Source organism: Pezoporus occidentalis, unplaced genomic scaffold (assembly GCF_034315485.1).
Source record: "Pezoporus occidentalis ecotype Australia unplaced genomic scaffold, CSIRO_AGI_Poc_V1 ctg176, whole genome shotgun sequence".
NCBI classification, from domain to species: Eukaryota; Metazoa; Chordata; class Aves; order Psittaciformes; family Psittacidae; genus Pezoporus; species Pezoporus occidentalis.
In genome coordinates this window covers 1,808,149-1,834,432 of record NW_026913596.1, presented here as the reverse complement: position 1 = coordinate 1,834,432, position 26,284 = coordinate 1,808,149, and the positions used below count along the sequence as shown (strand labels likewise).

At 41.0% G+C, this 26,284-nt stretch overlaps 3 protein-coding genes and 1 long non-coding RNA gene across 6 annotated transcripts in view; 2 read left to right on the top strand and 2 right to left on the bottom strand.

Moving 5' to 3' along the window:
- CFAP74 (cilia and flagella associated protein 74) overlaps window positions 1–4,116 on the bottom strand; it is a 51,994-nt gene extending 47,878 nt beyond the window's left edge. Inside the window, exon 1 of the mRNA XM_062614594.1 lies at window positions 4,094–4,116. The gene's annotated coding sequence lies outside the window, so the exon portion shown is untranslated. The remainder of the gene's footprint in view (window positions 1–4,093) is intronic.
- On the top strand, window positions 24–23,902 carry GABRD (gamma-aminobutyric acid type A receptor subunit delta). 2 transcript variants are annotated; one of them, XM_062614607.1, is made up of 10 exons: window positions 24–706; window positions 7,132–7,244; window positions 7,349–7,416; window positions 8,331–8,551; window positions 9,202–9,284; window positions 11,546–11,683; window positions 12,567–12,719; window positions 13,302–13,513; window positions 14,414–16,740; window positions 23,636–23,902. In XM_062614607.1, exons 1-9 carry the CDS (start codon window positions 639–641, stop codon window positions 14,708–14,710), a joined length of 1,353 nt encoding a protein of 450 aa, XP_062470591.1. In that variant the 5' UTR covers window positions 24–638; the 3' UTR covers window positions 14,711–16,740; window positions 23,636–23,902. The 2 variants fall into 2 exon arrangements, with proteins under 2 accessions (XP_062470591.1, XP_062470590.1); XM_062614606.1 differs by having other exon boundaries at window positions 12,564–12,719.
- On the bottom strand, window positions 22,958–25,840 carry LOC134161603 (uncharacterized). 2 transcript variants are annotated; one of them, XR_009964048.1, is made up of 4 exons: window positions 25,714–25,840; window positions 24,399–24,602; window positions 23,118–23,219; window positions 22,958–23,027 (listed from the first exon to the last, which is right to left on the bottom strand). It is a non-coding gene; the product is annotated as an uncharacterized LOC134161603 (long non-coding RNA). The 2 variants fall into 2 exon arrangements; XR_009964049.1 differs by lacking the exons at window positions 24,399–24,602; window positions 25,714–25,840 and adding an exon at window positions 25,123–25,152.
- The window catches only part of PRKCZ (protein kinase C zeta), a 43,365-nt gene continuing 42,754 nt past the window's right edge, over window positions 25,674–26,284 (top strand). Inside the window, exon 1 of the mRNA XM_062614603.1 lies at window positions 25,674–25,875. The gene's annotated coding sequence lies outside the window, so the exon portion shown is untranslated. The remainder of the gene's footprint in view (window positions 25,876–26,284) is intronic.

Below are 26,284 nucleotides of genomic sequence, written 5' to 3'. Positions count from 1 at the left end.
GTCGTGTCCGTCCCCCCCCCCCCCCCCCTTTATATTCCCTCTGCTTGAGGGCGGGCTGCAGCTGCGGTCGCCCCGGAGCTCTGCGGCTGGGACTTGCATCGTGTCGAACCGAGCCGTGCCTCGCCTCCCGTCGCTTGCACTCGCGGTGTCCCGGCTCCCGAGCCCTCCCCGGGTAGCCGGCTCGCTGCTGCCAAACCGCCTCCTCCTCCTCTCCGCAATTATTAGCACAGGACGCTAGTATCTCCGGAACACTTTTACTTCTCTCCCGCCCGCGCTCGGCGGGATTTGTCTATCATTCCAGAGGTTATTTTCAGCGCTCAGCCTGGCCCGCGGGCAGACGGGCCGGAGGCAGAGCCGGGCGCGCCGTGCCGCAGCGGGGCGGTGAGGGGTACCGGGGACACGGCCCGGTGCCCGCAGAGGAGTGGAGCTGCCCTGCGCCCCGTTACTGCCTGCCTCCATGGCTCCCGGGCACGGGAAAGAGCGGGGAGGCTGCTTCTGCTGAGCATCACAGCACTGCTTTAAACTCATCCTCAACTTACACAGCCAACGAGGATGGCAACGCTGCTGGAGCTGCTGAGCAGCCAAGAGAGCCGGGGAGTCTGGGTTTTGTTTGCCACTGTCTAATAAATGGGAGTAAAATGGAATTGCTTACCTGGGTTTTTCCTGCACTGGTCCTACTGTGCACCCAGCAGCACAGGTGTATCAGGTAAGAAAATGCCTTATCATTCTGTCCTAAACTGGACTTAGAGAGCTGTTGTGGTGGGGTTGGTACTGCCGGGTCTGGCTGCGGCTCCCAATCTCCTGGAGCTACGGTGCTCAGGAGAAAAGGGGCTTGACTGAAGAGTTTCCTCAGTGTGACCCATCTTGTGGTTGTTTGGTTTGGGTTGTTTTTTTTTTTCCCCCTCCTTTTTCTAGCAGCGGACACACTTCTGCCAACTGACCAGCAATTTCTTGGGTTAATCCAGGGGTGTGTTTTTAACAGGATGCCTGTAGACGCCTTTTCCCAAGGACACTTGCTCTAAATTGGGGGCAATCTCTTTTTGTAATGGTATTGCACATCCCAGCGCAGCCTCATCCTTGTAACAGCTCTGTAGGGGGCCTGCTTGGATGAGAAACTCTTCTATAAATCCAGCACAGCCAATGGGGTATGAACTGAACATCTTTGCCTGGGGCCTCCATAGGTACAATGAAAACCCCCAAGTAGAGACATTCCTTTCTAATGGGTTCATTAAGACTCCTGAATTTGAGATGAGAGGAAGAGACTGGCAGAGATCTTAGAAAAAAACATCTGAAGAACGCCAACCATTTCTTAAAATAACAAATTGTAGAGATCTATGTTTGCAATTCAGAGTCACATTTCTTCGGGAGGTGTTAGCTAGGCAACCAGCTATGCGCTCTCTATATGCTCTCCAGATCTGGAGGATGGATTTCGAGAAAGCTTGCCATGATTATGTAATGAAAATAGAAGGGGGAGTGAAAAAGAACTTGCTGTATGTAAAAAATACATGTCTACATCACTCTTCCTGCTTCGACTTCACAGGCATTACTGAGAGCTTTGGAGGAGTGTAAGAAGCAAAGTGATAACTGTAGTAAGACATAACATTGCTGTCATAGGTTTTGGAATTAATTCGTGAGATCTGATTTTTTTCCCTGGGAAGGAAAAGGATCTGGCATTAGAGGAAGTGTCAACTGCTTTTATTTAGGACTGACATAATGACTTATCCTGTGACCTTGAGGCTGTTACCCATGATCAGATCCTGACACTGTCATGCTCTCAAGCAATCCGGTGTTATAGCAAAAGCAGAGGGCATACTATTTGTGACCTAAGGGCATCAAGATCTTGCACATAATGTCAACAAGCCTGTCTCTCTATCTGTGCTTGGACTAGCATTATGTATTTTGGTTGAAAAGTGGTGTTTGAGTATAAGAGATGAAGGAATTTTAAGGAAGAGTCAGCCTCTGTCTTTGTTCTTAGGCACAGCAACTGCCAGGATATGTACAGCCTGTAATTTGTTGGATAAATGACTTTACAGTTGGATTAATTACCTAGTTACTGGACATTCTTCCTCCAGTTACACAACAGTGATGACCCATTTGTTAGAAATGCATACACATGTGGCAGAGAGTAAGGCAAAGCAAATTCTACTTTGTGAAATTCTGACTGTTCCATTTGTGGTAGTTTTCCAAGTATGCCAAATTGTGAGAGATTCAGTGGTCGAAGAGAGCTGCTCTGTTCAGTACAAGTTTTCTGAAGATTCTGGATTTAGCATGGCTATGGCAGAACACTGCTCAATCTTGTAAGAAGTGAGTAACCTGCATGTGTGCTTCTGAGGGGTTAAACAGAACAAAACCAAAATTCCTTGCATCAGTAAAATTACTCACACACAGATGACCTATGAAATAATTCCCCTTCGAAGGGCCCAAGAAGCACATTAACTTCGTTATTCTTCTTCGTTGGAGTTCTGTAATTAGTTCTGTAACTATTCTGGGTAAGAGATGCTTTTATGAAAAGCAGTATTTTATTAACACTGTAGTTTTACAATAATGGGCAAACTTGCCAATAGCTACATTTTATTGCTCTGCTTTTGTGTTCTAAATGTAATGTGACTCATGGTTGGGATGACAAAGGACTTCCAAATTCACCATATTCTCTGCTTGTGAGTTCTATGGACTGTATATTGATAGGCATAAGCAAAAACATACTGAAAAAAAGGAAGAACTGAACTCGGTGGTACAACATATGACTTTCCAAAGGGAAAATGAGCTGTTAAGATAATGTTCTGGTTTGGCAGAGGAGGAAAGTGAGGTGAACATGAAGCTACTTCCTTAGAGGGGTTTTGAATACCCTTTTGGGGTGCTTTAAGGAGCCATTGTTGAAGCAATTTCTCTGTCATGTGTGCTGTTTGACTGAAGTGAATGAGCCATATTTGACCTAAGTCAGCACATCCTGCTTATGCCAGTGCTGTTATCAGGTAAACATCTTTAAAAAGTGGTATTTTCTGTTCTGCTCGAGACAGTGGTTAGTGGTAAGAAACAGCTCTTTGGGGCAAAGACTGGAGCTTCCCCTATTTTATCAGTTTGGTGTGGATGCTGCAGTAATAAATGTGCCACAGTGAATGAGATCATCTGCTGAAATACACTTTGGAATATTGCTGTATTTGTGTGGGGAAAGAGTACTACTGATAGGAGTTTTGGAGTGTATGTCTGTACTTCGGAATTCCTCATGGAAAGAGATTTTAATTCTCTAATTAAAAAAAGGTGTATCTTTTATAGTTATGATTCTACTATGTTAAATGACTTCTATACATTTGCATACAATTGTCCTTCTGTGATGTGTCTCCCTCAGTCTTTTACTGATATTCATGGAAACAGAGCAGCTTTAACACGTAAGCGTATGAAAACAATGGTCCATTTTCTGTAGGTTAAAACTCAGAGAGGAAATCGGACTTTGATGTTTAAAAGGTTGCCATGAATTAAGCTTAATGCTTTTTCAATTACATTTCAAAATACAAAAGGTTTACAGTGAGCTTCACTTAGAGTCAGGAATGGCAGATGGGAGGGATACACATACTGCTCTAGATAATTCTGGAGTTTGGCAGAGGCCAGATTTCTCACTGACCTTGCAGGATATTCCTTATCTTTTTCCCCAAGAAAGTTTCCTTCATGGCAATGACATCTGGGACATTTGCACCCTAAAGATTACCTAAAGAAAATTAAAAGTAGTCCATCCCATCCTCAGTATCAAACTGGTATTTCCATCCACCAGGTTTAAAGATACATATAAATAACAACTATGTCACAGTCCCCAGAAGAATCAGGTTAGCAGACTTAAGGAAGAAACAGATGATGCAAAAAGTGATTTTCAACATCTTACTGCTGTATGTATTTGTCAAGAGGTTTAGCACACTCCCTCTGGAAGTGTGACCTAAAATCAGTATCTCATTGGCCACTGACTTAAAGATGCTGCAGAGCTTTTGGCACTGCTGTGCAAAACCAATATGGCTAATGTTAAGTCTGGTTCATCAGTTGCAGTGCACTCATTCACACAGAGCATACAGATTGCCTCCTTCCCTGGTGTAATTTAAATACTTACCAGAGATTTTCTAGTTGTATTGATATATTTCTTGCAACCGTTTTCCAGCAGTGTTCTGGCCTGACAAGCCTTTTAGAGATGTGCTGTCCAAGTTGTTTGGGAGAAAGATGTCAGCTCAGTCAAAAAGGATTTTGGGCTAGATAGACTTTTTATTCTAGAACTGATAGTACTTAGCTCTGAAAGAGATGAGTTTCTTTGCTCTGTCATTTGAGATTCATTGCTTGGAGTCACTTTCCCTACGAAAAGAGAACTTCCCTTTCTTCCCAAAGAACTCCACAGTTTGCCCACTTTATTAGTGATCTTTTTTTCCTCTTTGCTTCTGTGCAAGAGAACTAACTATGCTTTTCACAGAGAAGATGTTTTACATCCAGCTTTAGATTTGGATGACTTTCAGAGTAGTATTAGTGCACATGACTATGTTGCCATTCAGGCAGACAAGCACCCCTCTCTGTCCTGGTGCAAAATAAAGATAAGCTTTTTTGATGAGCTGTTATGCCACTTGAATTTTACAAATCAAAAGCTTAATTTTACGAAGTCCTTTTCTTACTAAAACAAGCTTTATAGCAGCTTATGTCACGAAGTGAAGCTGCTGAATCAACTAATAGTAGTTTCCTTTCTTTTCATCTTTACTGCTTACACTTGGAAAAGTTAATCCCTTCCAATGCATATTTTCTATGCTGGTCTTCCTTTTTCAGGTACCATAAATGAATAATATTTTAGGCCCTATGTAATCCCAACTGCTTATCAAGGGTGAATGAAATTCTCCCACCATCCTTCATGTAACTTGAAAGCACTGGTCCTGATGTACGGAATGAATAATGTAGAAGAATGGCCCAAAGGAGTTATCACAGACTGGCCCGTGAAGTGCCACAAAAAGAAACTTCTGCTTTCCAAAGCCATTGTTTGTGACTGAGGACTGCTATACTGTCTGCCAACATCCACACTTCTGTTTTCACCAGATAAAAAAGAAATGAAAGTATTTTAGGTAGAATAATATTCTTGAGTTTGCTATTTCTCTTCTCCTTCAATACTCTTGAGGGACAAAAAATGAGGGGAATAGGAGATTTCTACTGTGCTGGAAGACCTGGGATGACCTGAGACTTAAACTGACACAAGGAAAACTTGGGTTCATTTACACCATGCTGTGTCACACCCCCAAGCACAGAGACCTGCTAGAACATTAGTTCTTGTGTCTGTATTATTTCCCTTGCTTTACAAGGCTCTGTGTTAGTCTAACAATGCCATTTGAAGAATATGGCTGTTTAATGTGATTGTGGGGCAGCTTAAAGGTAAAACACAGGTTCACAGGATCACAGGACAGTTGAGGTTGGAAAGGACTGTTGGAGGTCATCTGGTCCAACCCCTGCTCAAGCAGGGCCACCCAGAACCAGTTGCCCAGGATCATGTTCAGATGGTTTCTAAATATCACCAAGGAGGGCAACCACATTCTCTCTGGGCAACCTGTCCCTGTAATCAGGCACCCTCACAGTAAAAAATGTGTTTCGTGATGTTCAAGCAGAACCTCCGTGTTTCAGTTTGTGCCTCTGGTCCTGTCACTGGGCACCGCTGCAAGGAGCCTGGCTCTGCCTTCTTTACACCTTCCCTTCATGTATTTACATACACTGATAAGATCCCCCTGAGCCTTCTCCAGTCCCAGCTTTCTCAGCTTTTCTTCATATGACAGATGCTCTGGCCCCTTAATCATCTACATGAAAAAAGCATAGTATTAGCAAAAGCTTTTGGTAACTTGGTGATAACTCTTTGTAAATGAAACTGTAGGTTACTCTGACTCACATACTCTGAGTATCTAGAAGCCATTTTGTGAGCACCATGCTAGTGTGTGAGAGTGTCAGTAACTGAGAATCATTTTGTTGCCCATTTCAAAGGCAGTTTAAAATGAACCAGTAGTACAAACATCAACAAGGTAAATTCAGCCATAAAATTATTTTAGCTGTAATACTTTATTAATTCCCACTGGTATTAAGTGCATATAGCTTCACTGACTTCAAAACATTTGTACACTGATGATATGACCCTAAGGCTTTATTAACAATAGAGAAAGATTCTTTTTAATTGTGTCATGGATATTTAAGTAAACTCCCTCTAGATTGTAATCTGCTTAAAACACATGTGTACGTAGGTTCATGAAGTAGGGCACTACAGAGGATTCACCTTCCTACTAAAGCACTGTTTTCAAAACACTTCATAAAACTTGGCTGCAGCTTTAGCAACAGGAGTGGAAAACCACCATATTCTACTGAAAAGACAAAGAGATTTTTTAGGCAGCTATATTCATTCAAGTGTATTGGAGTTATCTATTCTAATTAGGAAAAGACATAAAGTATCATTCTTTACCTAGAAAAGGGGCTTAGATGTTTTACTGAATAGGAATTACCATTACACATCTATGGCTGAATCTTACAGGTTACAATTAATTACATTTTTGAACAAAATAATTTCAACGTAGTCTCATGTTCCTTAATATGCCAAGGCTTCCATTTAAAAAATTCTCCTTCTTGACCATGTTTTTTCAGTTTTCAGGTGTTTGTACACCTTCTATTAGCACTGCTTTTCACATTCCTGAGGCCCAGTGGTCCTTTTCACAAAATCAAATGTGTTAAATCCAAACTCCAGGTGTGTAATTTTTACTGTTTACCCATCACATTTGACAAATTACCAGCCCTCTTTACCTCAGCTGTTCCATAGCTGTACTAAAAGCTGTCACAGCTGCTATAAACTGCTCCCCAGATAGATGCAGTTCATTATCCACAGATGCATTTTATACAGTAATCAAAGTATATTGGTTTCCCTCATGCTTTACATTTCTAAATCTATTTTTTTTGCCTTTTTTTTTTTTTTTTTTACTTTGAAGTGTCTGACATGGTTTTCCTATCTATATACAGTGCTTTTCTACCAGTATAGCTGGTCATACTGTAGGTGATATCTGGTACAAGAGAAGTCAATGTCTCCCATTTTCTGTTAGTTTTCAGTTTGTGAGCATGGCCAAGTTTTAAAAGATACTTATTCTCTTTACCTAGAGCTATGACTGACATTGGAGATTACATAGGTTCCAACATCGAAATATCCTGGTTACCCAACCTGGATGATTTAATGAAAGGGTACGCACGTAACTTCAGGCCTGGGATTGGAGGTGAGACTTCGGGAATAATATCTCTTTTGTTTCTTACAATCCTTCTGCCCTACCTATATTTTTATAGGTACTTTGATGATACAAATTCAAACATTTTTTCTCAGGTCCGCCTGTTAATGTTGCTCTAGCAATTGAAGTAGCCAGCATTGACCACATCTCAGAAGTGAACATGGTAAGTTATCAGTTAAACCCACCCAGTTGTGAATGTATGTACTGCAGTGACAGAAACCAGCCGAAACTAACCAGAAAGTTGATCTCCAACGTGTTTGGAGTGGAGAAATTACCACAAGAAGATGCTACAGGGAACAAACATTGTATTGTAAGACACAGGCAGAGTCTCTTCTGGCAGACATTGGCAAATACAAGAATCTAGCGATGTGTAAGTCACTGAGATTTCTTACTACAGTTAACAAGGTTGGATCTGTGCAGCACACACTAACAGAAAGCCTAATTTTAAGCATTAACACCAACTTCTGTTCAAATTCCTTTTCAGCACAGAGACTTCTAAAAAGAAGCTAAGGGAACAATTGGTTTTGTAATCGTTTTACAATTGGTTTACACATTTTTGTGTAAAGCCCTTTCAATAACACAGTGGAGTATAACAGCTTACAAATCAAATAAACAGGCATTGGCATGGATTAGCTGCATTTCTGAAACACAATAGATCTAATTTTAAAATCAAAACGTTGGCTTTCTCTCCATCCTTTCCCTTCATTAGATATGCATAACTTCACCTGTTTTTTTTTAATTTTGCTCTCATTTTGTGGAGATACATAAACAGATTTTCTTCATTAGGATATATGCAACTCATGCAACATGTTGTATGTAACACTGACATCAAATCACTTTTTGATATCTTGGGTTTACCTGTGGTAGAAGCATATGACAGAAATTCAAATACTTGGGCAGCTCTGTGGTTGACTGAGCATAAAATTACTTATTTGCACTGGAAGCAGTTACTACATTTGTAGGCTAATACAAGTCTCAAGACATTACCACTGAGATATTATCATTATGTCTCAAGACATAAAAAAAAATTGTGTTTGCTTAGCATCGCTTTTTTGATTGGGATTTCTCTTCTCCCAGGAGTATACCATGACAGTATTCCTGCACCAGAGCTGGCGAGACGACCGCCTGTCCTACAACCACACCAATGAGACACTGGGCCTGGACAGCCGGTTTGTGGACAAACTCTGGCTGCCAGATACTTTCATAGTAAATGCCAAGTCTGCCTGGTTCCATGATGTGACAGTAGAAAACAAACTTATCAGGCTCCAGCCAGACGGAGTCATTTTATACAGCATCAGGTGAGTAAGAAAGAGTACAAGTTTACCCTATCATGGATTAACTTTTTGGACAGACTCTAAAGTAATCACTCAGTTTTCCTAGGATGATTTCTTGAAATAATTATTAATGTAACATGGAAGAAAGTACTGGTGACCCCTACCAGAGATCCCTTTATTTTCAAGGATTATACTGCCAGTAAGGTATCTTTGGCAACATTGCATCATCAGTGATCACTTTTAGAATGTCCTTAATGGGAGATTAGCACCTCATAACTATTTGATCAGTAGGCAATATGCTCAAAACAGGGCAGAGATTATGCTCTCCACTCTCTCATTATTTTCCAATGGAACTAGGAGCCTGATTTAGGCTCAGCTTCCTCATCTTTCAAACAGAAAAAGTATTATTTCCTCACTTTGGAAGAGTGTTTTTCCTAGAATTCAATAACTATATTTAAAGTTGATTGTGTAATGTTCTAAAAAATTATTTATGTGCAGTTTTGAAATTGTAAGTCCAAAGTCACCCTTAAAGTAATTGTAGTGATCCTGGGGACAGTGGGAGTAGATTTGACTCAGAAAAGTCCTTTTCACTGTCAGAAGTAGCTGAAGTGTCCTTTGACGTTAGACACATCTATCTGAATGCATCTAACTGGTGTTCACGTTGCTTGGAACAGGATTACCTCAACAGTGGCCTGTGACATGGACCTTTCGAAGTATCCGATGGATGAGCAAGAATGCATGTTGGATTTGGAGAGCTGTAAGGGCTGAGTACAGTGTTTCATATAACCTGTGTTTTGTGTAAAGCCTGTGTATATGGTACTTGGCTTGCTGGAGTTTGCTGGAATGATTGTGCTTTAGTCCACAAAATGTCAAGGGTGCCTTAGGATTTAGAAGTAATGGGTACAAACAGGAATCCCTTGATTCTGTGTTGGGCATTAGATTGTGGACTTCTCAATACCAGTTGACTCAGATCCAGTTCAAAACTAGGATTTAATTCAGTGAAGATGAACAACCTACAGTCCTTCTGACGGATGTCTGCATCTGTGTGCATGATGTAAAACCCAGTACAATTGTGACAGTCACTAGCATGACTGAGGTTTGCATCAAATCCAGTAAGGATAAGTAGAGGAGCCCACAGGCAAAATCTGATGTGCTATGTTTTCTCTATGAGAAAACAGGTAAAAGAATTCCCTGCTTTCAATGAATAACATTTTGACCAACCCTTACATATCTGTTTAGCTTGCTTAGGCATTCTTGTATCTGTTACACAAAATCAATCAGAATACTGCATGGATTGGCTGAAATTTATTTCTGCTCACAAAGGAAGGTGAAGAATGAATTTATGTTTTGTCCAACCTGTATTTTATCAGTGATCAGCATGTAATTCCCATGAGCATTAATGCTTTTGACTGAAATTCACTACTGATACAAGCAGGGCCCACCTGATCAATAGCAATGAACCGGCCTTTCGCTGGGTTTTATATCAAGGAGTCTCCAGGTCTTGAGGATTCCAGAGATTTGTGAATAGCAGTTTCTGAGCAGATCCACTGGCCTGCTGATGCAAGTTCATCTTTTTCCTTTTGAACACTGACTTTGTTTTCTAGACAATTAACCACAATACCATTTTTCTTGTCAAAAATAGCAATCTACAGTTTTACTTATGTAATCACCAAATGCAGAGGCAGCAGACACTGTACCAGCAACTGATTCCCTCTCCCAGCACATTCTGCAGGGAGTTTTGGTGGTAGTTGCATTTTTAAATTGAATTTAGGGGGGTTGATTTCAGTGAAACAAACATGCAGAAATAAAGCCTCTTAAACAAATTAATGTTTTAGTAGCAAGTTTTCTATTAACAGCGAAACTAGCAAAGATCAATTTCCTGTGGTTTGGCATATCACATAAATCTCCTCATACATATTCCCCCTTCTCCCATCTCCCTGGTGCCCTGCACCTCTCCCTGGTCATTACCTTCCAGCTGCCACCCATGCCCAGCTGCAGTCATTAACAGGTTGATGATCCTGATGATCTACATGGTGAATGTCAAGCTGGTGCATCTCAGAATAGGCATGGGGCTGAGCTGTTCTCTAACTGGCTGCACAACTTTTCCATTCTCCACATACTATCTCTTACAAAACTTTAAGAATCTAGAATTTCAAGGAAGGATCAATAATTTGAAACCTTTACCTTTTTGTCATTTTGGTTGGGAAAATAGGAAGTTCAAAAGCCGTTTGGAGAACTGACAGAAAACCAACACATTGGCTGTTGGCATAAACATTGTTCTCTTATTAAACTACTTTAAGCCTGGGGGAGGCCCTAACAGTTGTTTTGAAGAGTGGGGATTCATATAAACAATTCAGTATGTACCTTGTGAGTGTCTGTTTGTAAAAGCACCGCAGGGCTTGCAAGGGTTGATACAAACCCAGCCGGACACATACTTTTTAAGGACACTGGGGAATCAGTGACAAAGGAAATCTGCTTCCCCAATGCTGCCTGACTGGTACAGAGTACCTATCTTGTTAAACCAATGTGTGATTTTTGAGATAGATTTGCCATACAGAATTACAACCTGATCTGGTTTCAGTAGGATAGGCATAGGTAGATCAAATTTGATAGTTATTTTCTTTTACAATCAGTAATTTCTGTGCCTCTGAGATCCAAGCCCAGTACAGGGGTAAGTTAGCTAGTCTGAGTAACAACAGCAACAGTTACTTGACTGAGTATGCAATAATATTTTTGAGAGATAATTTGACTATTTCTCATGGCACTGCCTTGTGCCATGCCACATATTGCTAGTCAGTGTGAATCAACTTGGATTATTCTCCCTGCAGGAAAGATACCCCAATGTGGCAACATCAGTGCTGCCAGGACAGTGAATTATCCAGACTGAATCACAGCATGTTTGCAATGGGTCCAATGGAAATCGGCACAGCAGAAGAATTAGAGGACTTCTGCTATGAGTCCTCCAAGTGCTTAAATTTCTTCCTCAAACTTAGTATTTATTCAGTTTTCTTTTTGCAGATGGCTACTCTTCAGAGGACATTGTCTACCACTGGTCAGAAAACCAGGAGGAGATCCATGGGCTGGATAAGCTGCAGCTTGCTCAGTTCACAATTACCAACTACCAGTTCACAACAGAAATTATGAACTTCAAATCTGGTAACAGGATCTGTCTTCAGTTCAGGGACAGTACCTGTCTTTTTCCTGGATAGGGAAACCTGTATCTATAACAGAAAATCCTGCTTCTTACTTTACTAATTTAAGAACCTGCCAGGGTTTTGATAAAGAGTTTTCTTCAACACTTGTAAAAAATGCCAACCTTTGCTGATCCTTCAGGTACCCGCTGTAGCATATTATGTACTTTAGCTCTATATGTTTGACAAAATCCTGCTTGGAGCACCCAGACAGCACTAGATAAAACCACTCGAGGTATGGCTCACATTTTCTTGACCTAATTTGCAACTTCTGATAAAGAGAATTTTCCATAAGCCCTGATGTTATGGAGCTTACGATGTCCAGTCAGATCACACTAATTCCGTGCAGAAGTCAGTGGTGTGTATGCGTAGCACTGGGTTTATTGCAATGTTTATATAAGATTGGAGTAATTTCTTTCCTGCTGATTCTTCATCCTCTTTCATGTATTCAGATTCTCATTTATGCTGCACATCTCTAAGCAATTTTCTGAGTTTGAAATTAACTTGGACTTTTAAAAAATCTAAATTTAGCATCTGGAGGACTTTCTACAGCAGATGATAGGACACTACATTTTGAAACTATACTGTTAGTTGAGAAGACTCATATTTTCAGATCAGGTATTGATATGACCTGAGACAAACCATTTCACCTGTTCTTAGCTGATGAGAACTGCAGTACCTCATGCAGGGTTTATGAAACCTCGTTGAACAGCATTTGAAAAAACTTCTTGTGATCTTTGTCCAAAAGATGTTTAAGAATGTAGATCTGTGTCATTATAGGAGATGTTATTTTGAGTATCAGCCTAACTGTAGTTCACACAGTGTCTCTGTGCTCCTTTTTTCAGCAGGTCAGTTTCCCAGGCTCAGTCTCCACTTCCACCTTCGTCGAAATCGAGGCGTTTACATCATTCAATCTTACGTTCCTTCTATCTTACTCGTGGCCATGTCGTGGGTGTCCTTCTGGATCAGTCAGTCAGCTGTGCCTGCCCGAGTGTCATTAGGTAAAACAGAGTTGGGGGAACTAACAGGGAGGGAAGGGTGTGCTCAACTTATAATTATCTCTAACAATCTTAATTTTCCATGAAAGTGCATTTATGAATACTATGTTTACATCTGCAGAAGAGATGGTCCTTTAAAAGAATTCCCCAATGTTCTAATTTTTGTCATGCTATCAGAGGAGCTGCCTCAGTAAAGAACAAGATAACCACCTACAGAGGGTTAAAAGCAACAGTGACTGTGAGGCACATGTATGAAAGAATTGATTTGAAGGAACTGGGACAGTGACAAAATAATATTCTTAAAGCTTGTGGATCTGTTTGCCTGAGTCAGGGTTCTAAGATGCAGGGGTTCTTGAGAGTTAATTCTGGTTTTGTTCATCCTGATCTAGAATAAAACCAAGAATAACATGTTCAAAGCTGCCTTAGTCATACCAAGGCAGTTTTTTACGAGCTCCCCTGTTTTGAAAATCAGAAGCCACAATATTAAGGGGCTTCTCCTGTGAAAATATTCCTCAGCTTCAGACTAGTAAATACACTTAATATACACTGTGAAACCTAAAGTAAAATTTTTTACACTGACTGCAGGTATAACTACTGTTCTCACTATGACTACATTGATGGTCAGTGCCCGATCTTCACTTCCACGAGCATCTGCCATCAAGGCACTTGATGTTTACTTCTGGATTTGCTATGTATTTGTCTTCGCTGCACTAGTTGAATATGCGTTTGCACATTTCAATGCTGACTACATGAAAAAGCAGAAGAACAAGCTAAAGGCAAGAAGGCAGAGTGCAGAGGTCAGTAAATGTAATATTATGAGTAACTTTACTCATAATAATAAAATAATAGTAAAATAGCAAAAGACTTTAGTCTTCACCATTATCCCCTGGAGATTACATTTGTTACACCCAAGCTGTGTAAGGTAAATACAGGTGTAATGAGCATGGATCCAAGTCATGTAGGTGTGAAGCCCAGTGAAACTGAACAAAGGAGGCTGTAGAGATGAATGAGATTGCTTCCAGGAGCTCCAGATGTGCTTTGCTGCTTTCTTCACGTACATACATGCACTGTTAGTGAAGAAGCCCAGGGGAACTGATTAAGGAACTTATTTTTTAACAATTCACAATTTGAAGTCCAGGCCTACGTATTTTTGAACTCTCTGGCACCTTGGCTATTATTTATAATTACTTATTATTTCATTTTATTAAGCTGTAGCAGATATGACTGACCCTTATTAATTTTCTGTCCCAGCTCCATGTTCTCTCAGCTTTGACAAGAGCCTGAGAACTGCCTGTGGGCTTTGGCCACACAATCGGATAACTGTGTCCTTGAAGTCAGTCAATTGTTCTGAGTCAGGAGGGCCTAAGCATGTTGTCTCAATGGTGCCTTGATAATTTTGAGCATGTAAAATTATAACCAGAATTTAAAAGCTGTAGTTCAGAGTCTTTCAGTGATCCTTCTGCCAAAGCAAGTGAGCAACCTGCTCTAGTGGAAGGTGTTCCTGCCTCTGGCAGGAGGCTGGAACTGGATGAGCTTTAAAGTTCATTCCAACCAAAACCAGTCTGGGGTTTGTGATAAATACCATTCAGCATCTATGGATCTCCTGGGTATTTCACCACCTCAGTGTCATGTCTAGCTTGTATGAACTACCTTTGCCCTATAAATTGGTATTATAGGTTCCTCTCTTTCCTTTGCAGATAAACGTGAAGAATGCCATTGTTCTGTTTTCCCTATCCATAGCTGGTGTCAGCCAGGAACTGGCCATTTCCAACAGGCAGCACCGAATTCCCAGAAGCCTGCCTGGATCTTATGGTACAATAGAAATAGAAACTGGAGAGACAAAGCGGCAAATAATGAAACTGGATAAGAAGAGTGGTCTGAAGTCCCTCTTTAAGCCCATTGATGCCGATACCATTGATATATATGCTAGAGCCGTGTTCCCAGCAGCCTTTGCAGCAGTCAATGTTATATACTGGGTTGCATACACAATGTGAAGAGCTACGAATTGAACAATGCCTGTGGACTAAACAGCCCTTGCAGAAAATGCATGGATCTATCTGTTTTCAACAGAGCTTGAGGTACTTCTAAAGTCAAGAAAGTCCTGCTATCAATTCCTACTAAAACCAGCAATTTATTACCCATCTGAGCTGAGACAGTAATTACTGTACTCTGCCAAACAATCCCATCTCCTAATTTCCTGGATTACCATGAGACAATTTTTCATATGTACATATTTGCAGCAAAAGCTTAAATCTTAAATTACCATGGGTTTCCTCAACTTTAAGGGTTGATCAGTAATGAAGATTTGGCTTTTCACACTTAGGTCCTTTCCTTTTTTGTAATAGAAGAGCTAACTCCTCACTTCCACACAGGAGTAGTTTTCTGCATTCGGCCTTCTGTGGGGGTGGTCCAGGTTTAACAGCAGTGGTGGAGGTTTTAATCATAAAAATCTCACGAACAAAGTAAAAGGGAATAGAGCGGAGCAGGGGCTTTTTCTTAAATTATTTGTCTTGGATAGAGTATTGAAAACATTTCAATGCTCTTAGTGACAGCATGAAATAAAATATACTGCATAAGATTCTACTGAATTGTTAATAATGACTGCATTACATTTCAGATCTAAGCTAATGAAAATATATATACTTCAATACAGTGAAGTTTATTAGTTTAATAGGCCCCAAAATAAATAAAAGTGATTTAGAAACACAGGGAAAAAGGCTTCCTATGTTGGATTGGGAAAAATTTTAAAGAAGCTTGATAATGAAGGAACTCAGACTCCATTTTCAGGAAGGGCTTTAGAATTCATTCTGCTAATTTTCAGTGAGAGTCTACCATGTGTGCCTCTGAAAATATCCTTTTTGCATCTGTCCCTAAATAGCTGAGTGAAGTAAAAAAAGTCATAACTGGCTTAATGAGTTACTGCGTTGCTTTGGATATTTTTGCCATTTTTATTCAGAGGCTGAGCTAACATTTTAGGCCTCTTCACTTCCACTATCTGACAGTGAAATTTGTGGGTACTCATGCACACGCTCTTTAAATCAGGATTAGAGCCTCTCACCCCATTCATGCAAAATAACACTTTGTTCTGTAAATAATTCCAGGGAACTGAGCAAATGAATACAGTATTCACAACAAACACCAGCTTCACAACAGCCAAAAAACTCCCCAGTAAATATTTTGGGATATGAATTTTAACAAGTAAAATATTGTTAGTGTAGGAAACCAATGTTAAGACACTTCAAAAGGGAAACTTTTTTGAGGATTTTGTTGTCTTGAAAGTGAGATTCTGTTATAAATATAGAGACTGACACAAAAGAAAATATGAAGTGAGAGAGGAAGGGGAAGAAGGAAGCAGAGCAAGTGGCTGAAAGCTATGATGGAAGGGAGCATGGGGAGGTGTGAGGTTAAACAAGACAAAAGGTGTAGATAAGAGAAGAGTTATGCTGGGTTTTGAAGATGGGAATCTCGAATGCAGTGGCTGATGGTTAATAACTGCAATAAGGATGAAACAAGCATTTGATCACAGTGGAGTGTGCCCGTGTTCCTCCTGCCTTATCTGTGACACATGGTTTGATTTTGTATGACCAGCACTGAAAGACAGAGCATTTAAACACAGATTATAACCTAAAATAAGATTTGTTCAATGTCACTGAAGTAAGAGAATGCTTTGAAGAAAAACTAGGGATCCTGAAGTGAGCAAAAATAGAAAATATGCTCCCATCTAAGTTAGGCTTAGGTTCAGCTCAATCTTTAGTTTCTGCTTTAATAGAAAACCTACTTGCCAACAGTGTGCTGGCAAGTGCAAACTGGAGTTGTTCCACAGAATTCTCACCAGTCTAGCCCTGGACTTAGACACCTGGATTCTGGTCCCAGATCCTGCCACTAACTTGCTGGGGAATCTCAGTTCTGTCATATCACTACATCCTCTCCAAAACTACTATAATGATACTGATTTCTTTCCTATATCTTTGAGTTTTACAGAAGAAAAACCCTTCAGGAGAGACAACTCTTCTCCTCCAAGTAGGTAAGTGCATACAACTAGTACTTACGTGGTGCTATTTACCATAGTATCGAAGACTCACACATAGTGATTTAAAGCAAAGTATTGCCCAACTTTCACCTTATCCAGAAAGCCAATGAAATTCTGCATGTCCTTCAATACATGCAGGTAATCAGGCTTCTTTTTTCCTCCTCCTTCTCCTCTTCGGATTGTATTTTCCTTGGTATTTGTTCCTGATGTTGATGAAATGCTACATTACAGAAATATACCATTTTTTTCCAAAGTATGCTTTTGGTCTTAATCACTTTATCCCTCAAAGAAGTTCACCCTTCTTGCTGTCTTCTAGATCATTTGTACTGTTTTATATAATGATTAAGTGCAGAGTGGAATAAAACCACAAGCAGCATAACTTTACAATGCCTTTTCTTTACTAAGTTGTTGCTTTTTCCATGATCCTGGGTCAGGTCCTGTTTTAAATCCCTTCTACTTCTCCTTACAGCTTAAAGTGAGCTGTTTCAATTCACATCTGATATAAATCTTGTCTGGCCTCAGAAGCATCTTAACTTTAAATGTAACTCTTGGATGATGCACTTTCATAGGCAAGTGTGAAATATTCTGCTCAGAACTTTGAACATTTATCACCACAATAGTACTACACTCTCTAGAAAGACCATAGTGCCTTATTCTTCTCTGTTACACTTGCCTAAATAGAAATAATCTTCGGTTTAAAATCAGTAGATTAACTACTGCTGTGAAAGCAGAGTCTAACCTTTTTGTATCCTGCTGGTTTCTCTAGTAGTTTATTACATTGCCTGTCAGGAACAGTATCTGCTGCTAAGAGTGAAATTATTGACTAAATCCAGCTGAAATACTCACAGCAAATTCCTGTGCAGTGTGAATCATAAGAAAACAATCAATTATTCTGGAATTATTTTGGAATTGCAGTTACTGAAGAGCAGAGAACAAAGCACTGACCTAGTCTCTCTAGCGTGCAATGGCTGATTATTTCAAATAATTAGCAAGAACATACCTGCAAATATTATACAGGTAATGTCTAATCTAATTACTTCAGCAGTAATAGTTGGTAACTGTGCACCTGACATAACTCCTTACACTGAAGCCAACTGAGTAATCACATGAGGTTACTGGACAAAATCAGTTGCTTCTCCTATGACTGGGAGGCAGTAATAGGCTGCATGTTCTGCTGACTTCTTCAAAAGATTTAGTCAATGAATGTTTTCTATAGTTTGACTGCAGATCTTCAAGGTGAACATCCCAGTTGTTGAGTGATCAAAGTAAAAGGTGGCAGCAATATATTCCTCAAAAAAAACTCAAGCCAGAATGCTAGACTATCACAGTGTTGTAGATAGAAGCATAAATAAAGGGAAAACAACCACCTCAGAACACTGCAGGGAGTCAGAAATGTGCACTGTGAGCATACATATGGCTGTTGTGTCCATTCCAGAAACAAGGTGACTCAGAGGGGAGAAGAGGTGTCTTAGCTACTTTTACTGCACTTGCATGAGTAACACAAGACAAAACACTTCCACCATCAAGAGTGGGATTCTCTTACATCTGTTTCCAGAGCCAGAAATAAAGTCAGATGCCATTCAAACTCTTCTTAAGGAGAAACTTCAGTACAGGAGTCTGGTGTAACAATTGGAGCTTTGCATAAATTTGAATCTTCTGCACTTATGCGCGTGCTTAACTCGATTTATTTTAAATTGAAAAAAAATCATCCTTAAAAAAATCATCAGACGTTAATACTTCAGATGTCTTAATATCCAAAGACAATGCCTTATTCAACTCTGATTTCATGATAATAAACAGAAATAAACTGAATTTGATGTTAGTTAAATGTTGCCTTTGGATGGGCTGTATTAGCATCAAGGAGAGGCAAAAAAAAAACCAACAGAACCAGTATGTGACAGATCAGAAGGCACTTTTTCTGTGCTGTACCTGAAAACATTCATATTCCTTTCAGCAGTTTAGAGTACTGCTCTACGGACTGGCATGTCTGTGAGAAAAGGAGTGGAGTATGTGTTAATGTAATCATTCTAAATGTGAAGTGTTGATAAAATGTAGATATACAGAAATTGGAGTTTCTATAAATGGACAAAATAGACATTCCAACTATTGAGCTGGAATTGCATTGAGCTATTGCATTAGAAGGAAAATCAAAATCACAGAATCATAGAATAGTTAGGGTTGGAAAAGACCTTAAGATCATCTAGTTCCAAGGCCCCTGCCATGGGCAGGGACACCTCACACTAAACCATGTCACCCAAGGCTGGCCTTGAACACCACCAGGGATGGAGCATAAATAACCTCAGAGATTTCATCCCATAATGAAATCCTGCCTATTATGTGCCCAAGGGCTTGTAAAACTCTACTTTGGCCTCGGCAACAGAAAAGGAAGCACCATTCTGTATTCATAAGTGCTTTCTGTGGGGTATTTATGCAGACTACTGTATTTATGTTAAAAAATAGCTGTTGCTGTCTCAAGAGATCAAAAAGAATCAGCACAAGATGAAGAGGAGAAAGATACTGTGTGATTTGCTAGAAAGTAATGCTGGCAGTGGCAGGACTATTAAGAGGTTAATGTACAGAAATGTCTGTCCTGTTTCTGGGTAAAAATGAAAGCATTCATCCAAGTTAAAGCTCTCACATCAGTTCTTCACTGGTTTGCTGATCCAACAGATAATGTAGCAAAACCAATTTAACTCAATGAGGCTTCTGCTGCTGGTATGACAAAACACTTATACAATTAATTTGATTTTAAATACTCAGTCATTAACCTAAGAAAGCACTTCATATGAGGAGGAAAACAGCATCCCTGCATATCTGTCTGTGAAGCAGGACAGATAACAAAAATCTTATTGAAAGTTTCTGAGAATATTTTCATTACAGAAAAATCTGAAGCAACTCTCTCATACCCTCTTCATTACAGCAGCTGAAAACACATGCAGTGATTGAAAGCTTGCTTGATATTGTAATAATACTGTGAGCAATATGTGTTACAAACACAGATAACTAATTCCTAATGAAAACAGAATACAGATTTGGCAATGAACATGTCTATTTGGATGGATGTGATAACTGAAATGGGAAAGGCACAGTCTCTTTCTGCCTTGACAGCTTGTGTCTTAAATAAAATGAATTTGAGGATCTAAGCCCATTGTTATGCAATGCATTAGGGATCTCTTGTCTCCTCGTATCAGCTTTATGTCACAGCTATTCCTTTTACCAAGACTTGCCCAATAAAAACAAATCTGAGAAGACAGTCATGCCTGGGCTGCCAGAAAATATAGCACCAACAGAGCTGATCAGATGTTACTGGGAGTTCACTGTTCTGCAAAAGGTTGCTTTCTAAAGAGTTAGGACTAGATTCTGAAGCAAGAAGGGAGCCCCTGTGATTTACAGTGTATTGTGTGCTAATGAACATACACAGAAGGAAAGTGGGCAAAAATTGTGCTTCTGCAGAGGCAGGTTATTTAATTATCCTGAGAAAATAAGTACAGTAACATAGAAGATGGTTTTATTTGCTTTTAAACATATGTAGCTTGGGCTACCCATAGAATTCTTTATCCTCCTGGTTAATATGCCAACAAAAGTGAGTTAGCTTCTGGTTGCTTCTATCTTACATAAGACAGACAAGTAAGGGAGGTGTTGACTGAAAATAGTCTTGAAACATTATTCATTTTGTCTATTTTAACATGGGCTAGAAAAACACTAATATTCAGTCCAGCAAAAAAATCTGCACAGGATTACCATGGTGATTTCTGATGTTATGTAGGATATATGCATTACTTCAGTTCGTGTTACAATATATTAACGGTTTGCCTTATGATTTTTATCCAAACTTAGTAGTATTTTTTTCAAATTTGTTCCCACTGGACTCAATAATTTCACTGCCACTGATCTCAACAGAAGTGATAGCTATCTCTTGGCAAAAAAAGAGCAAGGAGGCTGAAGAGCAGCCTGTATATCTGCACACATTGCTGGGTTGATCTAAAAAAAAACATTCTATGGGGATGTATTTTCATTCCAGAGCAACACAGAACTGCTTATTCATATTTCACATACATTTGAAGATATTAGCTATCTCAATTTATCTGTTGTTTAGTTAACAGTCTGAAATGTTAATTTTGCCTACTAAATCTTTAAAACCTTGGGAAGTTGACAGGTCTTAATACAGCTGAAGATTTAAGGCAATAACAATAGGATACCAGTTGTCCTTTTCTACTGAGGTACAACTAGTACTGATTGCCCCTTTTATTTCAGCAATTGTCTTTAAGAACTAGTTGTCATAATGATGTCTTAATTGAAGCGTTTAGTAGGGAGAAAAGGAGAAAGATTTTTTTGGATCAATCTTGTCAGAAACATGCAAGTATTTTGTGGATACAGCAGTTTAAAGAAAAAAAAAAGTTATTTCAGCAAAGAAAAGGTAGAAACAGCTGCAAGTCCTGCCAGCCAGTCACCAGGTGTATCACAGTATGCTAGAGATTGGAAGGGACCTCAAAAGATCATCTAGTCCAATCCCCCTGCCAGAGCAGGAACACCTAGATAATGTTACACAGGAATGTGTCCAGGCGAGTTTTGAATGTCTCCAGGGAAGGAGACTCCACAACCTCCTTGGGCAGCCTGTACCAGTGTTCCACCACCCTCACTGAGAAGAAGTTTCTTCTCAAGTTTAAGTGGAACCTCTTGTGTTCCAGTTTGTACCCATAAAACTTCCAACTCTCTTTCTGTCTAAATCTGTGAGAAAAACTTTGTACATAACCGTATCTGTGAAGAGTCCATATAGTACAAGAATTCTCCAACAACCTTCAGTAGCAGGAACATTCCCAATAGTTTTAGTCATTTAAGCAGTGAAGGTTCTAGCTGAACCACTTGCTAATTAGTCTAATTAATTACACAACTTCATGTTTGTTGAACCACCAAACTTAAAATAGAGAGCTTTTCCTCCCTGTTTCTTACACCAGTGGAAGGGGGAGAGGATAAACATCCATATAGCGACAACAGCTCCCAAACTGCAATGACAGTCTTCATCTCTGCTTAATTCCTCGCCCGTGAAATAAAATGAACCATAACAAATACCCATCCTTTGATCTTTATTTCTAGAGAGATATATTTCTCTCAAAGGAAAGCCTTTTGTAAGCCAGAGAGAGTGCTCTGGAGATGAGAGTGATCAACTGGCAGTGACAGCGAGCTGAGAGCCTCATAGCTAAGATCGATAATTCATGTTATGTTTTCAGTTTCAGGCCTTTGCCTCCCACTCACATCCCAATCAGCACCAAAACAGTTGTTCTGTTTAGTCAAAGAGCTTCCAAACCATTCAATAGCACTTTTTTTTCTTTCCTTTTAAACTTATCTTTAAAGAACAGTTCTCAACAGCCTGTAGCATTAAAATAAAGCACTACCACTTGTAAGCATTTTATATACAACTTTGTTTCCCAGATTGCTGCCTAGGAATATCTTGCCATCTGCTGGAAATGTGCAGATATACATCCTTTAATACATACAGGCTTCAAAGTTACTGTCAGAGACAACGGTAGCATGAAAAATGAAGGAGGCATTAAGTCTGGAAGCCAATACTCTGCATGTTTAGAACTTTTACTTCAATAAAGAGGTAACATCAGAATACCAGCAGCAGTTGAAATACCAACATTAGCTTCCTCAGCAAACCAGTGTTCTCGCTCCACTGCCGCTCTAAATCTGTGGCACAACTGGATGCTGAGGTTGAATGTAGTATTACCTGTGTGAAGCCAGATGATCATCATGGCCATAGCTGCATAAAACAGGAGTAGCTCTACTGTGGAGGAGGTGATGGGGTAACAATGCAAGCTAACATAGAACGTTTCACTAAGAACTCTCTGCAAATGAAGTATGTCCTCCTTAAGGTAACTTCCACTAGACTGCAGTAGCTCCTGGTCAGTATGGGTTGCTGTTGATCCTGGTTGCTAATCAGCCACAGTGATTTTGGAAAAAAAACAAAATAGGAAAGAAAATCCATATGGCTGTTTCCAGCAGGAGGGAGCTCTTCTTTCTTACAGAACCCCCTTACAAATACTGGTAAGAAAATAACTATTATCCCACCACTTAAGAAAAATTATGTGACAGAGATTTATGATTTGCCAAAGCTCATCATATAAAGAAAGGAATGCAAGAACAGGAAACTTGTTTTTTGTTGGGCTGGATGTGGTAGGACTTATTTTCAAAACGGAACTGAAATACTTGAGAAAAATCTTTTTTTGAAGCCTTCTTTCTCAAACAGATCAGTTCACAATCTCCTCTTCAGAGTAAAAGATCTGATATCAGGAGATGACAATAATGCAAAAAAGAATTAAAAGTTTAGATGCAAAAAATACCCACTTTAAGCCTGGAGTAAAATAAATTACCTGTAGGAGCTGTCAAACGTAGGTGTAGTAGACAGCAATATCTCACCTTTTCATTAAGCTGAGGGTGTTTCAGTAGGAGATAAAAGTGCAATACTCTGCCATCTGGAAAAACAAAAAAAAAAAGGAAGAAAAAAAGCTCAGGAATAACTCAGGATTTACAGCTCTAGGACAACATAAGTCAATTGTGTTTCAAAAACAATATGCCAGAAGCAATGATCATACAATATGTTGCATTTTCAAGCCAGCTGCAACCTTGTCAGCTAATGCACAGAGCAAAGCTGACATCCTCTCCAAAAAATGCCATCTGCCCAGAAGTAGGAGGCATCTACTAAGAAACTGAAGTGTTTAAACAGTCTTGTAATATAAGAAAACACAAACTAACTCAAAGTAAGTCTCCTAAAATAACAGCATTAGTACTAAGTGATCAACTACACAATCTCTCTGCAAGATGTAAAAATATTAGTGTTGAGATTTTTCTACAAGCACTGAAAATATACCCAATCTTTTGGCTTCAGTAGGTTGGCTAGGAAAAAACAGCAACAGTAAACCACACAACATCCCAAATCACAGTTCTGAAGAACTGTGCTACCTTTTATCTCCCAATTCAACAACTCAAGAAGCTGAAGCCATCTGACTGATGTGACAGGACATCAAAGCCCAGCTTGCCCTGAAAGAATTATGTTCATAGACATACATTACATAATGTTCTCCATTTTAAGCAGAGGAAATTTGGAACAGATGAAGATTTAAGGGCCCTTTTTGAAACCATATTGATAGTTCTCACTTATCAGTAAAGACTGATAAATGAAACCATTCAGTGCATTCCCTTGGTGTCAGAGAAAACATCTAGACTAACAGGAATAAGTTTTGCCACTTTACTTACACTAGAGTTAACTATTATTTATTTGTATTTTGACACATTGTAGAAACACCAAAGGAAAGTTCAGAGCTATGTTGGTGCAAACTCACCAACACCCCCCCCAAACAGCCATAAAGATCTTGTGAAAGTGCTAAATGGTGCCTAAGAAGAGTTTGATGTAGGTGTACCAAGGTCGCAGCAAGAGACCAAGGATTGATATGTTTTTCTGCCATTTTCAAAATACAGGGTATGAATGCTCTACTCCAAAACTATATTACAGTTTGGACAGCTCGGTTTGGTTTATTTTTCAAGTTCGGTGGGTTACTGTTGCCCAATGTGGATATAAATAGCTTACTAACAGCCCCAAAGCAAATCTTTTGCCAGGATATCTTATTTGCTTTGAAAATCATTTTAAGACACACCAGGAAAACAGCTGTTCAGTCAGTACAAGCATCATTTCCGCTAGAGGACTCTCTGGGTTAACTATCCCACCCTTCAGCTGAAGAGCAGGCAGAACTATGACCTCTTCTACAGAGGAAAGGATTTGCCTTGGCCACAGCTTACTCAGAGATTGAAATCGAAGATCAAAGTATCATCAGGAGCCAGAACAACTCAACTTCACAGAGCTAATGGCATTAATCATTTCACAGACTACTCTCATGAAATGGTGGTTAAATCATAAACACTAATACAAAACAATCTGTCGTTCTTCCTCCTTCCCCTCTGGTCTGACCACTCGGACGTCCAATACGGTTTATTTTTATTATTTTAGCTCACCTAACAGTTCTGAATGAATCCTCTCCAGGCTGGGAGCTCTGCTTACGCTCATAGGATATCACCCGCCTACGGAAGCGGGTTTTCCCAGGCAGCTTTGGATGAGGCAGCCGGCTCAGTGTGTGCGCTGGCAGGGCACCCCTTGCAGGGCAGCGGGGAGAAGGGACTTCTCGTTGTTGTTAAGGGGTTTTTTAGAGTGAGAAAGGCAGCTGAGCCCGCGGAGTACCTCAGGCCGCCTTCCCTCAGCACTCCCGGCCGGGGGCCGCCACTTCTGCCCCTCGCCTCAGCACCGCCTCAGCCCTGAGGCGGCCCCACGGTTCCCAGCCCAGCTCCCCAGTCCTCCCGCCTGCAGCGGGCCACACAGCTCGCTACCTCAGAAGGCTCCGGGGCGAGGGGAGGCGCGAGCCCCCTGCCCCCACAGAGCGGTAACGACGGTACCCGCCTCTCCCAGGCTCGGGCGCTCTTTCCCCCGCAGCTATGCCGTCTCGGGCACGGCGAGGTCCGGGGCGCCCCGGCGGCAGCCCCGCGAAGACGGGAAGGAGGAGAGCGGATGGGGAGGCCTGAGGCGGCCGCGCCCCCCCGCTTCACCAGCCACCCTCACGGGTAGCTCCATGCCTGCTGCTGGCTTCTCCGATTGGCTGCAGGTGTTCCTCTACTACTTCCTGGAACGCTTTTAATTGGCTGAGATACTTCTACTCCGCAGGTAAAAGTTCCCGGCCTATGATTGGTAGTGAGTAGGAGGGATCTTTTGGGGGATTGGCTCCAGGTGTGTTGGAGCTTGCTATTGGCTGACAGGTAGTGTAGGAGTGGTTCTATTGGCTGTGGGCGCTAGCCTTCTTAGTCCGCCATGTTCGGCGCGGTGGCGCCGTTGCTAGGATTACCGGGCTGAGTGGGGCGTTGAAGCGGGCACCGGCTGAGGGGGCTCCGGTGGCTGCGCCCACGTTACCGCTCTCCTTGCCGCACGCCGCCGCTGTTCTTCGGCGGGGACCCACGGGCGGGGAGCAGAAGTCCGTTCCTAAACTTCTTCGCGGGACTTTGAGCAACTTCAGACCGCGGAAAGTGCAGCCCGGCACCGCTGAGGCGCGGGCCCGAGCTGTGGCGTGGCACCTCTCCCGGCCGGAGCAGGTAGGGAGGGGCAGCCCCGGAGGCCCTGTAGGCTTGAAGCCGCTTTCCCGCGTTGTGTTCAGTCCCTGTCGCCGCCAGGCTCGGGCTCGGCGGGCGCTGAGGCGGCCCCGCTGTCGGGCTGGGGGGACTGGCGGGTTCCTTCGATTCCTTCGGGAGAGGAGAGGGCTGGGAGCGGAACTCTGCAGTCTCCTGGTACCCGTGGCTCTGCTTCCCCAGGCAGCGGGGCTGGGGCGCTCCCTGGGTGTGTGTGCTACGAGTACATGGGAAGGTGGAGGTAATTTTCAATAAACAGGGCGTTTGTCAGTCTTCAGTCATAAAGGCAATTTAAATTGTCCCTTGGAGTTCTAATTTTCTTGGGTGAATTTATAACCAACATCAATTGATAGCAGTCTTCCATTTATGTAAGAAC

Excerpts from the sequence above, each read along its gene's own strand:
- GABRD (XM_062614606.1), top strand. The coding sequence starts at position 639 with ATGGAATTGCTTACCTGGGTTTTTCCTGCACTGGTCCTACTGTGCACC. Across the intron at positions 9,285-11,545 it reads CATGTTGGATTTGGAGAGCT|ATGGCTACTCTTCAGAGGAC; the intron begins GTAAGGGCTGAG and ends TTCTTTTTGCAG. Across the intron at positions 11,684-12,563 it reads AATTATGAACTTCAAATCTG|CAGGTCAGTTTCCCAGGCTC; the intron begins GTAACAGGATCT and ends TCCTTTTTTCAG.